The sequence below is a fragment of the Mesocricetus auratus genome, unplaced genomic scaffold, assembly GCF_017639785.1.
Source record: "Mesocricetus auratus isolate SY011 unplaced genomic scaffold, BCM_Maur_2.0 Super-Scaffold_100014, whole genome shotgun sequence".
NCBI classification, from domain to species: Eukaryota; Metazoa; Chordata; class Mammalia; order Rodentia; family Cricetidae; genus Mesocricetus; species Mesocricetus auratus.
In genome coordinates, this window is record NW_024429197.1 from 19,964,652 (window position 1) to 19,978,056 (window position 13,405).

At 44.3% G+C, this 13,405-nt stretch overlaps 1 protein-coding gene across 2 annotated transcripts in view; it reads right to left on the bottom strand.

The window, feature by feature from the left end:
• Positions 1–645: 645 nt before the first annotated feature.
• Positions 646–13,405, bottom strand: part of Trit1 (tRNA isopentenyltransferase 1) — a 46,583-nt gene continuing 33,823 nt past the window's right edge. For both annotated transcript variants that reach the window (XM_005084340.4, XM_013123878.2), the window contains 9 exons: positions 12,148–12,246; positions 11,293–11,438; positions 9,121–9,263; positions 6,711–6,822; positions 6,277–6,389; positions 6,000–6,077; positions 3,417–3,526; positions 2,991–3,108; positions 646–1,479 (listed from right to left, as the gene is read on the bottom strand). In XM_005084340.4, the coding sequence (XP_005084397.1) occupies positions 1,310–1,479; positions 2,991–3,108; positions 3,417–3,526; positions 6,000–6,077; positions 6,277–6,389; positions 6,711–6,822; positions 9,121–9,263; positions 11,293–11,438; positions 12,148–12,246 (1,089 nt within the window). In that variant the 3' untranslated portion in view covers positions 646–1,309. The remainder of the gene's footprint in view (positions 1,480–2,990; positions 3,109–3,416; positions 3,527–5,999; positions 6,078–6,276; positions 6,390–6,710; positions 6,823–9,120; positions 9,264–11,292; positions 11,439–12,147; positions 12,247–13,405) is intronic.

Here is a 13,405-nt window from a genome sequence, read left to right on the forward strand (position 1 = left end):
TCCTGTTTTTTTTCTTCATCGTGTAATGGCCCTGGCTGTCCTGGAATTCACTTTGTACATCAGGCTGGCCTCAAATTCAGAGAGATCCACCTGCCTCTGCCTCCCCACTGCTGTGATTAAAGACGTGCGCCACCAAGCTGAGTTCAAGATGCTACTTCTTGCCTGACTCCTTCCTCTCCCTTTCCACTGACCTTCAGTACTCTTGTCTGAACTGGTTGATTACAAGAATATTTCTTAGATTCCCTGAAAGCAGAATGACTCCCACCTCTGTGTTCCCTTTGGCCTACTTCAGGGTCTCTCACATAACAGATTTAGAACAAAGGCATCTGGAGAATTACAGTTTCCTGGGTGTAGAGTTCTCTAATGGAATGATGAAAATACTTTAAAAATAGTAGTGATGACTACCCAACATTGTAAATGTGTAGTGCTGAATCACACATCCCAACATACTGAATTCTACACTATATACAAATAGGTATTTAGTAAAGGCACTCCCAGAGACAGGGCTTCAGTTGGAGTTAACAGATCCCCAGACAGGACCCTCAGGGAATCTCTGAGGAATGTGAGTGTTCCGATACAGCCACACCTATAATGAATGCACAGTTGGAGAAAAAGCTATGGCATGAGAACACAGCATGCTGTGTATAAACTAGAGGGCTTACAAACCTTTTTATTTACATTTCAAAAGAATGTATAATTTCTGCCCTAGATAGACAGCAGTGGCAGCCATTATGCACAGAAGCAGACTCAAGATTCTTTCTCTAGTCTTCAAGACCCAGGTCACAACCACGTCAGCCTGACCCTCCCTCTTCTGTGGAGCTCGCCTAACCATCCCTCTGGGCTGCTCCTTCCTGCCGTTCTCTCACATCCAGAACTCCTGACTGTGCCTTATAATACTTCAGTCATTTACAAAAGCATCTGGAAGTGAGATATTTTTAGCCAGAACCAGGGACAAGAACTCTTTTAAAGGATGCACTGAATCTTGGTATTCACCACGAAAAAAGATCCTCAAGTAGCAAATGTGCAAGCTGTGCCTCTTTCTAAATAAAACCTTTAAGGTTCAAAGAAAGAAAAGAAGAAAAAAACAAAACAAAACTCCCACCCTGGACTGCATCATTACCAGACACAACAACCACACAGGAGCTGAAAGGCCTGCTGTCTCCACTGCAGACCACACCACAGAATAAAGAAGATGGGGGGAGGGTCTCTGCCAAGCCTTCCTCAGCCCAGTAGGGCGTGGAAGACCAACACTCCCCTCCCCTCCTGGACTTTCTCTCCACATCTCTGCAAAGGCCACTAGGCACGTCTCTTAAACCCTGGCCTTCAGCTCTTGATCTTGCTGCCCTGGGGACTTCCCCTCCTTAAGTTCCGGGTCACAGTCTGGGGAACTACTTTGGCTTCCTAGAGCAGGGACAACATCTGAGTCCAACTTTCTTCTTTTCTTCAGTTGGTGCAAGTGAGATTTGGATTTTATATGTGCTGAAAAGACAAAAACCAAATAAACAAAAAGTCATCAGAGTTTTCTAGAATTAATCCTAAAAGAACAAACAAAAATAAAATAATAAAAAACCCAAACCAACCAAACATTTAAATTTAACTATACAATCTTTTTCTTTAACTATTAATAAATAACAGAGTAGATATGTTTGCTATTGTTTGCTCAAGACAAGGTCTTATTATGTAGCCCAGAGTGACCTCAAACAGTCTCCTCCTGCCGTCACCTCCCAGGCCTTGGCTACACACTGGCTAAAGCTCTGTGGGCAGGAACAGCAGTGAGCTCAGCCCTCTGCTGCATGAACCTGCCGGTCCTCTCATTCTTACCCGATGACTATTTTGCACAGGCTCATTTTTACTATCCTGTTCTTCTGCAAAGAAATCTCTGGGAACATCTAAAAGGAAGGTGGTCATGCTAAGTTTTAAACTTATTTATTTACTTAATTGTGCATGTATGTGCCAGCAAGCTCCTTTACCCACAGAGCCTAAGTTAAACTCTTTTACACATAGTAAAAGCATACTTTTAACTTATTTTTTAAGGTTTGGAAGTGTAGGTATGGGAGAGTTTAGAAGCTGAAGAAATCTGTGTGGGAAGAAGAGGCAGCTTCATCCTCTAACTAGGCAAACCTGGGCTCTGGGCTGCTCTCCACGGCAGCAGGAGACGGGAGCAGGACTGACAGATGGCACTATAGAAGGCTCACACAGCCAAGCTCACAAAGGCTCACAAATGTTGCTTCTCTATGGCTCTCCCCAAAGGACATTCGACAAATCGAAGCACTAAGTTTCCTTTACAAAGCAATCAGACGCTCTCTCTCTTCCCCTCTCATCATTATACACCAACAACAATCAAGGCTTCTTCTGCTGCTTGGGCACACAGTTGTCGCCAGTCTCTAACAATGGAGTTCATTTTGCCAGAGATGTCAGTTAATAGACCTAATCATTCTATGGGCTGATATGGAGAGAAACATCTACTCCAAGAATCCAAGCAAAGCAGTACTCTAACAAGGCTTCCTGTGGCTGGGTCAGGCTAGCTCAGGCTAGCTCAGGCCAGCTCAGGCTAGCTCTCACAGCTTTCCCCCCACTTTTCATCACAGTTTGAGTCAGTCACCAGTTCAACAACTTAGCCTGAGAGCACTGCAAAGACCCCTGGCCTCTGAGGACCCTGGGCACATCTCCTCCCTCCCTCTCCCCTCCAGCTTGCAGGAATTGCCTGATGCCTCTATTTCTCTGTCCCACAAGTGAGTTCTAAGCAGGAAGGGAGAAGGAACTCCTCAGTACAAAGCTCCTATCCCAGCTACAGCTGAAGGGTGATGGGCGCGTACACTTCAGTACATGGAGGCAACTCCTAGTCTGGGAAAGGTTCTCAGGGATCTGTCTGTCCTGTTACAGAGCTGACTCCAGCATTCAACTACTGAAGACTAAGTTCTAGGAAGTGTGACCCCCCCACCCTAACATAGTTCTCATGATCCCACACACAGCCCCCATCTATACTCTACCTGCCCACTCCCGGTCCCCAATAATGATCCGGTCACAAAGGTCACACATGTGGTAACTTCTCTTGTTCTCAGTTTCATTATACGGCATCTTCATTGGAGTGGCTGTAGGCTTGTGACCCTAAGAGAGCAAAGGGGAGGGGTATTCAATTCAAGGAGATATGGGGACAATTCTCTGATATTAAGGGGAATGGGATTATCCCAAGATTCCCTTTTCATCGCCTAGAGAGCAGGTGGGCTGTGAACAGATTTTAGCAACAACCTTTCTAAACATGAAAGTAAAAACAATCTCTGGGGATCTAAAAGCAGCCAGCCCTGCTGCTTTACTCTACTGAAATGAGATTTGGCTCCCTAAATTAGCAGCACAAGTGTCACTAAAAGAAAGCACTCTGCAAACCCGACAATAGGCCATGCCTCCTTAATAGTCACCTGGATGAAACTTTGTACTATATTGAGAGCAGGTTCCAGAACAGACTCCTCCCACTTTGAAACATCAGATACTTCCAAGCCATATACTGGGGGGACACTGGGACCAGGTCCTAGTGATGACAAAGAAAAATTGTGAGAGCCTGATCTACAAGACCCAATCTATTCTGTTTCCAGGACTCTTAAAATCCTCAAGAAGGACGCACAGGGAAACGAGTGACATTCTGACCAAGCTGTTAATCCTACTATAAATATGAGCCACAATCCTAAAGACCCAGAAGCTTGTCTCATGCAGCCAACATGCCTGACCATGTAAACAGAGACTTAGGAGCAGACTCTTTGACCAGCAGAGTAGTCAAAAGGGAGTAACAGCTCTGGTGACCACTGTGTGGGCTATTCTGATACCAACAGCACTTTATAGGAAGAACTAAGCTAAGTGCTGTGAGTGAGTGACTGCTCTAAATTTTATGTCATCTTAAAGTACAGTTCTCTGTGGGAAGAGAGTTCACACTCCTTGATAGCATTTGACAACCACAGTCATTAACCAACATACCACTGAAGTCAAGAACTAGCCTTGGGGCTGGTCATATTCAATCTCACTCTGCCCTCCATGCTTTTTGAGTCAGAGACTCACATGACCCAGGCTGTCCTCAAACTCACTATCTACCTGAGGTTGGTCTTAGACCCCTGATCCTCCTGTCTCTACCTTCCAAGTGATGGGATTACAGTTGTGTAGCGGTACAATGCCAGGCTCCTAACACCTTCTTCTAAAGGAGGATTCCAGTAAGACTCTGGTAAATACTTCTAAATGAACATGAGACTGGAGGTATCATGGAGGAATAGATAGCCAGCCACTGGACCAACCGTGTTGCAATACTTTAGCTTCAGTTTGCCTCTGCAGACTACAAAAACGCCGAGCTGCCTTCTACAGCTAGGTGAAGTCAGTTGCTTCAAGGTAAGAAGCATTGTCCCATGGACAAAAGACATCAAAGGCATTGGGATGCCAACGGCTGGCAGGTGCTGGCCTTTTGAGTGTGCCAACCACAAATAAGATTCTTCATAAACCCGACTGGCCTACACCTGCCATCACATGGAAAGGTGAGACTAGGAGGGTGCAGGCAGCGCCCACAGCACACCTGGCCTTAGTTAAGCTCTGCACCTGTTTCTAGGCCACTCTACGTTTTCCTTTCTCCTCTAAGGCCTTTGTTGGGCCTCTGTGCCCTGTCTAAGCACCTTTCAACAAGTTCTCGGCTCCCAGCTGCTATTTCTGGCTTGGGTCCAAGGCCAAGCCGGGGTGGGGAAGTCCCTCTGGCTCTATGCCAGGCCATATCCCAGAAGACTAACCCTGCCCAATCAAATGTGGCTCCTGACTTACAGGGCAGCTGCGCCTTTCTCTCTGGCACCAGGATTGTGCCTGCACAGAATGAGGTGCAGGCACATGACACTGTGCCATTAACCCTTCCTACCTCAGAGACAGGGTTACTATGGCCTTACCACAAGAGGAAGTTCTAAACTATCACAAAAAAAGCCTTTTGTTTCAGACTTACTGTCAGACTTGGGAAGGGAAGTCACACTTGAAATCTGTGGCTCTGAACATTCAGTTCAGCCGAGACTAAGAGGAGATCTCCGCTACTTATCAAGACAGGAGACAAAGGGTAAAGTAAAAGCAGTGACACCATATAGCAAGGTGCACCGGCCAAAGGCACCAAAGGGCAGGGACGGAAGCTCTACCTGAAAGCAGAAGTCTACTGGAGGTGATTCAGAAGTGTATTCTGGAGGCATCCACAAGACAAGAGTGGAGTTTCACTACACTTAAATATATCTTCTTTTAGCTCCTAAGCACACAACTGGAGATCTTAGGTCAGCTTGAATGCTGGCTAGCCAACAGTAGAGCTCAAAGAAACATGAGCCTAACTTAATGTATTTGAGCTCTATTGCCTTCTAGCTGGGGGTAGGGAAAGGGAGTTACTGGACTTCCTCTAGGTCTTCATGTTCTTATCAGTAAAATACCTACCCCTTCACCTTGAAGTCTCGATACAACTATACATAACACAAAATTTAGTGACACAGACACAGTGTGAGACTTTTCTTCCCTTTCCCTTAATTTCTGTCCAATTAAAGTGTCAGTTGAAGCAATTCAAATACAATGTGTCTGACCACAAAGATAAAGCAAGGGTAAACAGTGACTGCTTTGCCCTTTTTATTAAAGATCACCAAACCCAGGACACCACGTTAGCTAGGGAAGCTCCCTGCAGATTTCTGCCTGCTCTCCAGGTATAAAACTCAAGTTGGAATCAGATCTAGCATCCGGCCTGCTCACATGTTAGCTTGCTTACCTCCTGCTTGTAGCCACCACCATCTGTTCAAGGAATAAGGAAAACTCTTCAATGGAAACTTAACTGTTCCTTTTTTTCTTCCTGAGACTTCACCAGAAAACACCACTGAATAATCATCTATGCAAAAGACCCACCTGTGGTCTAAATTCTTAGGACACATCTAGAGACTAATGTTCATTTGCTGAGTGAGCAGAAGACATCAACGCTGTCAAAAATGGATCCAGAAGAGGAGGAGAAAAGTAGGACTTACTGCTCAAAAAGCGGTTTTTAACCCATCGGTTTTGCTTCCGGGCGTACCTCTTAGTTACTTGTTTCAGAGCCTCAATGCCTGAAAGATACGGCAGACACGGGCATCCAGGTGAGCACTTCTGTCAGAAGACAGCCCCTCCCAGTCCAAGAGCAAAAGAAATTAGCACACTGTTAGACTTCACAGATAACAATCTAGATGTTTAGCTGGGACTCTTCTAGCCTCAGCTCAGACTATAACCCAAGGAGTCCAAGACCAGGTTAAACGGAGGAATTCACACCTTTCTTTAGAAGCTGGTTACTAGTCTCTGGTGTGCATTTTCCCTCAGTGATCAGGTACTCGTGAAATTCCTTGAAGCCAATTGACTGGAAGATACCATGTTGATAGTCCTGGCTGGGAACAGGAGAGCATCAGCAATGAGCCACAGCCTCTGAAAGCTAGCAAGGGCCTCGGATGTTATCTCATTGATGAGATCGTGAACAGTTACTGGCAGAAATTCTCCCTTTCCCACCCCATCAATCCCCAGGTTAGTTCCTTAAAAGTAACTCCTGGGAATGTCTGAAAGCAAAGTAAATTACCCTTATAACAGAGCAGGTCTTGCCAATGCCAAGGCCAAAGACTAGTAAGTAGACCCAAAGCTAGTATTATGTCTATAGTCTTGCAATCACGGACAAGCAATGGAAAGTAGGTCAGAAGAGAAGGCAAAAACCTCACCTATTTTCTGAAACAGTCTTAAGATTATAGCGCCTGTGAAAGTCTCTCAGCTCTTCCAGGAGTCCGGCAGCAAGCATGTCATCCACTCTCTTATCCAAGCGCTCGTCTAGAACTTGAGTCAAAATAGCCATGAATGAGCAACATGTGGCAGGCGCCTACTACACACTCACATGGTGAACTGAACAGGTAGCCACAAAGGAAAGCTTTTATCCAAATGAAGGAATTCAGATTTCGGAGTATATAAACATTCATATTGCATTTGCTTGTACCTTGGGACTGTGAAAGAGCAAAGCAAAACAGAAAGAAACCCATGTCTTCTTATTATCTAAATAGCATATAATGATAGCTGGAATGAGGGGTGAGCACTTTATTGTATAGACTGTATACCCACTGCTTTTCAATTGGCTGAAGGTCCCCTGGTTGACTTTTGTTTTCTTTTGTTTTTTTTATAAAACAGGGTCTCATTATGTAGACCAGGCTGTTCTGGAACTCACACAGATCCACCTGCCTCTGCCTTCCAAATGCTGGGATTAAAGGTGTGCACTACCATCCAGTGGTGAATTTTCTTAACTTTTGTCATATTTTTTTTACTCTAACTTTGTGTTACTTCTACTTCAGAATCTCCAGGTGACGTCTTGGTGTATACTGAATACCAAGCTAAGTGGGAGAGAGAGCATCACCACCCAGGTGCAGCAGCCAGATATAGCTCGCTCTACCATGAGTCAAAACCATTAGCTTATACTGAACTGTAGTGTAAGGTTTGACTCTTCTACATGACTGCCTACTTCAAATCTTTATTGTTGCTGCTTCTCAACCTTTAATGAGCACAGCTCCTTTTCTTACCTTGCTAAGATTTGTTTACTGAGAGCCAGGAAGTGGTAGCTCATGCCTTCATTCCCAGAACTCAGGAGGCAGAGGCAGGCAGATCTCTGTGAGTTCAAGACCAGCCTGGTATACAAGAGCTAGTTCCAGGACAGTCTCCAAAGCCACAGAGAAACCCTGTCTCAAAAAACAAACAAAAAAAGATTTGCTTACTGAGGACTGGTCACTGGTCATGTATGGAGCTCACTGCAAGCACTATGAATTCCATTTATTTATTCATTTATTTCTCAGTGCTAGAAATTGAATACAGCTTTGTGCATATCAGATAATTATTCTACTACTAAGCCACATTCCCAACCTCACAACTTTGTATAATACTAGTTTATTGAATAGTAATGGATGCTATGAAATATGTATTATTATTATCATTTCTATTTTATAGAAGAGTTGGAATACATAAAGGTAAACCAACTGGTCTTAAGAACTTACAGAATAGCCAGATGGTGGTGGTGCAGGCTTTTAATCCCAGCACTTGGAAGAGAGAGGCAGGCAGATCTCTTGTGAGTTCGAGGCCAGCCTGGTGTACAAAGTAAGTTCCAGGATGGCCAGGTTACCTACACAGAGAAATCCTGTCTCCAAACACCAAAAGAAAGAAAAAAAACAAAAAACTCACAAAATAAATTGGGCGGTGGTAGTACACACACCTGTGATCCCAGCACTCAGGAGGCAGAGGCAGGTGGATCTTTGTGAATGAGGCCAGCCTCCTGGTCTACAAGTGAGTTATAGGACAGCCAGGGCTACACAGAGAAACCCTGTCTTGAAAAACCAACCAACCAACCAACCAACCAACCAACCAACCAACCAAAATCCTCACAAAACTGGGAGACAGAGGAGCAAGTGTGTGAAGTTTAACAATGTTTCCAAGCCTGGGCGATTCACCTCACCACTGTAATGCTTTGCCTGCCCAGGTAGCCATTTTGTTTTCCTACTCCTCAAAGAATGTTCATCATCTCTTTTCTTAGGTCCACAGCACTGTGAGCAGATCCTCTGTTGCAGTCCTGTCTATCATCCCACCCTCCAGAAGATTTGCAAGGGCAAGAATTCTTACTCCTTCCTACAGCACAGCAACCACAGAGTACTTGGCACATTACTGAATGCTCACTGAAACAGACAGGGCATCATAACACTTTGGCCACAAACGCTACCAGGTTAGCTAGCTATCCATCACACCTATTTCTCAGGCCAGTCGGGGATCCAGCCTTCAGTCAACCACAAGGTCAGACTCCGTTCACAGGCACCTTCCCTTACTCTCATCTTTCAACCTCCTCTAACTAAATAGCAGTCTCTTTTCCACTTTGTACATCCCATTGTACTCTACTCTGGTGTCTGGGAATGAACATTCTCCTCCGTCCCTTTCCAGAAATACCTAAGAGAACAGCATAAAGCCTAAATTATGATGACTGACACAATAAACCTAATAGCTTACTTTAGTGTTTATTATCAGCCATGTGGCTCTAAGCACTAGATATACAAGAACCTAGTAGTCTATGTTTTACCTCAGATGAACTCTAGATGGAAGGCATTTTACCTTTCTGGTCAGCATGAAGCCAGAGGATGCATGGGTTAGGAAACTTGAGAGGGCCTCCGAGTGGACCACCACCTTCTTCTGCATGTTGACGATGAAGAAATTCACTGTGAGAGATTCCTGTTTCTTCAAATACCTGCAAGCTCCTAAGTTGTTTAAAATAGGAGGTGGGGACGGAAACCCATTAGGAAATATTCATTCTCAACTGGAATAAAGAGAAAGACAATCTCATAGAAAGCCTCATTTGTCAACTTCATGTATAAATTCCCACACCAAGAAGTTCCAGCTTTACTCTAATCCTAAAGCTATTCAGAAAGGCACCTAAACTCTGGGTGAGAAATAACGCTGTTCTTTTAAAAACACATTCTAGAATTAGCAAAACGGGTTCAGAAATAACAGGTTTCCTCTATACAAACAGAAGGAGACTCACTTTCAAGTGAGCGGTGAAAGCTTGTTTGGGACACACTGTACAAGCCAGCAAGTCTGGTCTCGTTGGAGTGCCTTTCCCACAGTACCAAAGCATGCCGTACATCCAGCTCATCCACTTTCTTTTTAAATATGTCTAAAATTAATCAAGAACGCTCCTGGCTAATCCAGTACACTCTCCTGGAACAAAGACTGTCGAAGACAGAGTCCACATGCTCATTGTTAAGCCGATGTCCATGTCTGTGTGTATTCTATTATATGACAGCACGAGGTAACTGAGCTCCCAAAGTCACACTCTCCACTCAGGTGACCACAACTTATCAGCTGGAAAGTGATCTTTCCCTTCCTGACCCACTTCTGCTTCCTGAAACCCCAACACTTGAGTGAGACCCCTTGTCCGTCAATATCCATGGTCACTCAGAACATCTATGAGGGAAAACCTAACAATACCTCACTTATCTACGGGAAGAATACACTCTACCCCAGAGAGATGATAAAAGGTCCCCAGCTTCCCTGGAGCTCTTGCTTAGAACCCAGTGACTCTTCCCGAGGCACAGTTCTCAAGCAGCACAAGGGGATGCCATAAGAAATAAAGATCTGATTAGGGTTAGGGTTAAGGAAAGGCAGGCTCTAAAATTACAGCGTACAGAACTGTAAACTGAATGTTCACTATGTCCCTGAGTTTAAAAAACAAATGGAAATACTGGATTGAAATAAAGTAGGTGGAGTTGGGCATGGTGACAAATGCCTGATTCCAAGCACTGTCACACAAATCCAAGATCAGGAGTCAAGGCCATCCTCAGTTAAGCCAGTCAGGACTACATGAGACCCCCATCTCAACAACAGAAAAAAAGTATACTACTTAGGTATAGACAGCATTTCTCTTAGAATATCATTCTTACTAGGGGGATAACGCATCTAATGAGGAGAAAACACATGCAATAGAGTGTGGTCATCCAAGGACAGACAGCTGTGTGAAAAAGACCTTTTTCCTTTAATGTAAAATTTCATTGCAATAGGGCACAATGGGGCAGTGGTATTCTTAAATGGCTCTTTGAAGGCAGAAAAATGGAAAAGTATAAGAAACATGGGTATTAAAAAATCTTTTTGAGTAGAATATTTTATAAGCCCTCGGCACCAATGTTACCATAACAAGTGACATGTGTAGCTATCACACAGTAAATCCTTAGATGGTCTCCTGTGCCAAACACAGGAACCACTCGGAACACTGCAGAAAAAGAAAGTAACGTGAGTAGTCCAACTGCAAACACCTCTAAAGAAGCACGTGAGGAGTTCATTCACCACCTCTCTTCTCTACAACCAAGTTTCCATGTGCAAAGGAGAGCTGACCTATGAGACAGTTTATAAACTCCACCTCCCACAGGGAAAGCTGCTGGGGCACAACCCAGCATTGCACAATCAATTATGAAACTCAAGTCACAATGTAAACGGATTGCATGCCAGAAAATTTTATATGAAAACTGTTATACAAGCAAAGATCAAATAGAAAATGAAGCAAGATTACATAGGCCCTGGGGAAAACAATATTGTGCTATGCCTTTAAAATGTAACAACAAAGTAGGGTGCAACTGTTTATTGAGGGAGTTGGACTGAGGCAGGGCCTAAGTTAGGGCCTCTAAGCCCACTGAATAGAACAACATATCAATCTCCACTGTTACCAAGCCAAACACTTTACTGTCTCCCAGCTCTGCAGGAACTCAGGGTAATGGAGGACCCAGGCTTTCTTACCTGGCCACTTTGCGTTTGTCATGTGGGTGTAGCTTGGCAGCCATTTCTGGGTCCACCTGGCTTAGTCGTTTATGGAGTTCCTGGCCATCCTCCTTCTCAAGCTCTGCTTTCCGGTCAACCACTTTCTCAGTGCCCATCTCCTGGGGCTAGCACATGAAGGGTTAGAATAAAATTAATCCAACTATTCAATAAACACTGAGACTATAAATGGGCCAGGCATCTTGCTAAGCCTTAGAAATAAAGAACAGAGATGGTTCTGAAGATCTTACCGTCCAGCGAGGGACAGATCATAAACCAAAAATTCCAATGTGCCATGTAAGTACTATGAGGCCACAATAAACAAAGAGGAAGGGCGGTTAGGGAAGTACTTTGCTGCTGAGCTCGACTATTTTAACTGGGTTACCGTGTCTATTTTAACACATCCAGGGATGTAGTCCACCTCCCCAAGGAAGACCAAAGAGTGAGCTAGAACTGCCAGCACACTGCCATTTGCCAAGTCTTGCCCTGCACAGTAGCACCTCCGTAAGAAAGGTCAGTGTTGGACATCTCTGACATACACACTGTGCTGGCAGCCAGGAAATGCTGAGTCAGACTGATGCACTGCTAACTTACACAGGGATGCTAATTAATCCACACAGAGCCTTTTTCCCACACATAACCCTTACCCTTAGGCCAGCTTGGAGGAGTACACGCACATACGGAGGTGGCATTTGTTCAGAATATTAAGTAGGAAAATTACAACTGCTGACTATAAGAAACAGGTAAGAGTCAACCTTCCTCCCACTAAAATTATTTGGCATGAAAAAAATGGGAACCATTTCTTTAGTGAGTTACAAATGAACTAGACTGACTTACCTTGGTATTCACAAGAACTTTCCAGAGCAGAGACTCAATGTAATAATTGGTTCCTCCCACGACAATAGGAATTTTGTCTCGAGCAAAAATATCTTCAATGTAAACATTAAGAAAGCTATTTAATATCAATAAGAGAATCCTGACTCACATGGGAAGAGTATTAGCAAGAAATCACAAAGGCCAGCATGTGGATGCATACCTCGCTCAGGCCACCACCCATGTATGCACATGTGCACACGTATACACACGTGCATACTCACACTAACAAGCACATACACCACACAGATACACGCGTGCACATACATTAACAAGCATACACACACACACACACACACACACACACACACACACACACACACACACACACACACACGGAAAACAAGAAAGGGAGGGCGGGAGAGGGGCTGGAGAGACCACTCGGTGATTAAGAGCACTGGCTGCTCTTCCAGAGGACTGGATTTAATTCCCAGCACCCACATGTGGCTCCCAATCACCTGCAACTTCAGCTCCAGAGAACCCAATGCCTTCTTCTGACCTCCTCAAGCACCAGCCACACACTAGCACACAGACTTAAATGCAAGCAAAACAGTCATACAACACATAAAATGATTAAAAAAGCAACACAAGAAATTACATTTGTTTGGAGAGCTGAGATTAAAAGGGAGAAAATAAAAGGAAGTGGCACCATCTTCAATGTTTCCTGTAACTTAATGGAACCGTTTACAACTAGACCTGGAGGGACTTCCATAATCAAGGCATAGGACCTGAGAATGGACTTCAATTGGAAGAGTGAGTGTTTAGCACGCAGAAGCACCACATAAATTCGACATGGTGGCACATATCTGTAATCCCAGTGCTCAGGAGAAGCGGCAGGAGGATCAGAAGTTCAAGGTCCACCTGGGATATATGAGTTCTTGTCTCAAAAATAGCAATAACAACAACAAAAGGAAACAAAACAAAACTCCAAAGGGGGCGGAGAGGTGGCTCAGTGGTTACGAGCACTTGCTGTTCTTGCAGAGCTGACCCAGGTTCAGTTCCCAGCACCCACATGGCAGCTCACAACACAACCATCTGTTCTAGTTCTAAAGGATCCAATGCTCTCATCTGAATTCCACTAGCACCAGGTATGCGCATGGTGTACAAACATACATGTAGTCAATGCACTTATACACATAAAATAAATTTTTTTAAATTTAAAAACAGAAAAGGAACACCAGACATGAATGCACAATGGTGCCTGGTTCTAGAAATGTCTAGC